The 1,744-nt window shown below is 41.9% G+C and overlaps 1 protein-coding gene across 1 annotated transcript; it reads left to right on the top strand.

Moving 5' to 3' along the window:
- Positions 1-66: 66 nt before the first annotated feature.
- LOC111655179 (uncharacterized) lies at positions 67-1,269 on the top strand (the record flags this gene model as incomplete). Its single annotated transcript, XM_023406470.2, has 3 exons — positions 67-827; positions 941-1,015; positions 1,192-1,269. Coding segments are annotated over exons 1-3 (700 nt in total), but the record flags the coding sequence as incomplete, so codon positions are not given.
- Between the last annotated feature and the right edge of the window lie 475 nt (positions 1,270-1,744).

Genomic DNA, 1,744 nt, shown 5'->3' with positions numbered 1-1,744 from the left:
TGAGTGGAAAAAAAGTGTATTGCAGACTGGGTGATTCAAAACTTAACTATGAAGGTTGTGTCAATAAAGCTACTGCTATACTTGAAGCTAAACTCAAAGAGGTAGTGATTTGTTTAACTGTAATTTGCATACTGTATAATACTGACCACAGTACCCATGATACTAAATATGAATCTGGCAGAATTCATATTTGGATAGCATTAATGCATTTATGTTAATTCCCTTCTTTCATCAAGAACTGTTGTGACTCACACTCCTCTTTTGAACTGAATAGGTGACCATGGTCCCGTCTGCTATCAGGCATGACACTGAATGCGAGCTCTTGGATCTGAATGACAAGTTGGATTTAATGCCACAATTCCAACACCTGTTGGATGAGGAGAGGGATGTTTTACCACAGCACCACAAACCCTTGCCTTCCACTTCAGATAATCTCATTGTGTTGAGAGCTAAGGACAAGCAGATGGACCAGCAACAATGGAACCTACTATGCACCTTTCCCGATACTGTGGTCACCAGCCAGGAGCTGCAGGAGGGACCCAGGGCCTCACCCAAAGAGGTGAAGAAGAGCCAGAGAGCGCCCACCGTGGAGGATACTGTGAAGGAAAGTGATGACATACCATCACTGAAGCCTCCACCTACACCAGTTGTGGCTGAAACCATTTGTCTGATGGTGGAGGACCCCTACTTTGACACTCCTATGAGCTCCCCTTCAGAGGAGGTACCCATGGACTCTACTGAAGACACCGAACAGTGGACAGTTAGCCCCATCTTCAGCGTACCCGCTTTGTCTCTGAATGATCACAATGTTACTTCTCCTGTCTCAGGTAAAAAGTCAAATTTGTGCACGTGTTAGTCTCAAAGACAAGCAACATAGACAACAGGGTAGAAGAATTTACTTTTGTATTCATTGATGTGCATTTTTTTGGTACTGTTAAAGCTCATTCAGATGAAGAAGCACCTCCTCCGCTGCCTGAACGAACCCCTGAGTCCTATGAAATGGCTTTGGACGCAGGTTTGTGGTTTGAGTGTATAAGTATACTATGTAAACCACCAGCTTCTGCAAGGCTTTCTCCTCTTTGTTAGGTTCATTATACGAAATTCCAATTTCTTAGTTTCTAATCCTATTTAATCTTGATATGTGCTAATATATCCTTGACTGTTCCAACATATTACGATTTTGTCTTTCAGAGCCCTCAGATCCCTGTGAAACGTTATCACTTATCATTCCACCTAACGCTGCTGCTGAGGCTGTCAGGGAGTTGAGAGGTCAGAAAATCTCTGAAACTCATGATGTGTCATGTGATGTGATGTCATAGCAAGCTCACTGATGCTTTTTCTTTGGGTTTGACGTTAACATGATTTTTCGGAACGCTTTAATGGCCACAATTATTTTCTCAAAGCAAGAGTAACTCTTTGACGGTAAATGGACTGAATGGAGCATATATATATATATATATATATATATATGAATTTTCCAGTCTCATCGTCCATTTGTTTTTACATTAAAAGTCACATTTACACACACATTCATATGCCGCTTTTTCCTACACATGCACACACACCAATGATACACTGGGGGCAAGTCAGGGTTCAATATCTCGCCCAAGGACACTTTGACATAGAGGAGCTGGGAATCGATCCACCAACCTTTCGATTAGTGGACGACCTGCTCCACCTCCTGATGTTGAAATGCTCACAAAAAAATATCAGGAATACTCATACTTCATGCTTATTTCCATAT

The sequence above is a fragment of the Seriola lalandi genome, unplaced genomic scaffold (genome assembly GCF_002814215.2).
Source record: "Seriola lalandi dorsalis isolate HSWRI2012SDOR001 ecotype SW California unplaced genomic scaffold, Sedor1 jcf7180001975146, whole genome shotgun sequence".
NCBI lineage: Eukaryota > Metazoa > Chordata > Actinopteri > Carangiformes > Carangidae > Seriola > Seriola lalandi.
Note: the sequence above shows the minus strand (reverse complement) of the source record. Positions and strands in the feature narration are given on the sequence as shown.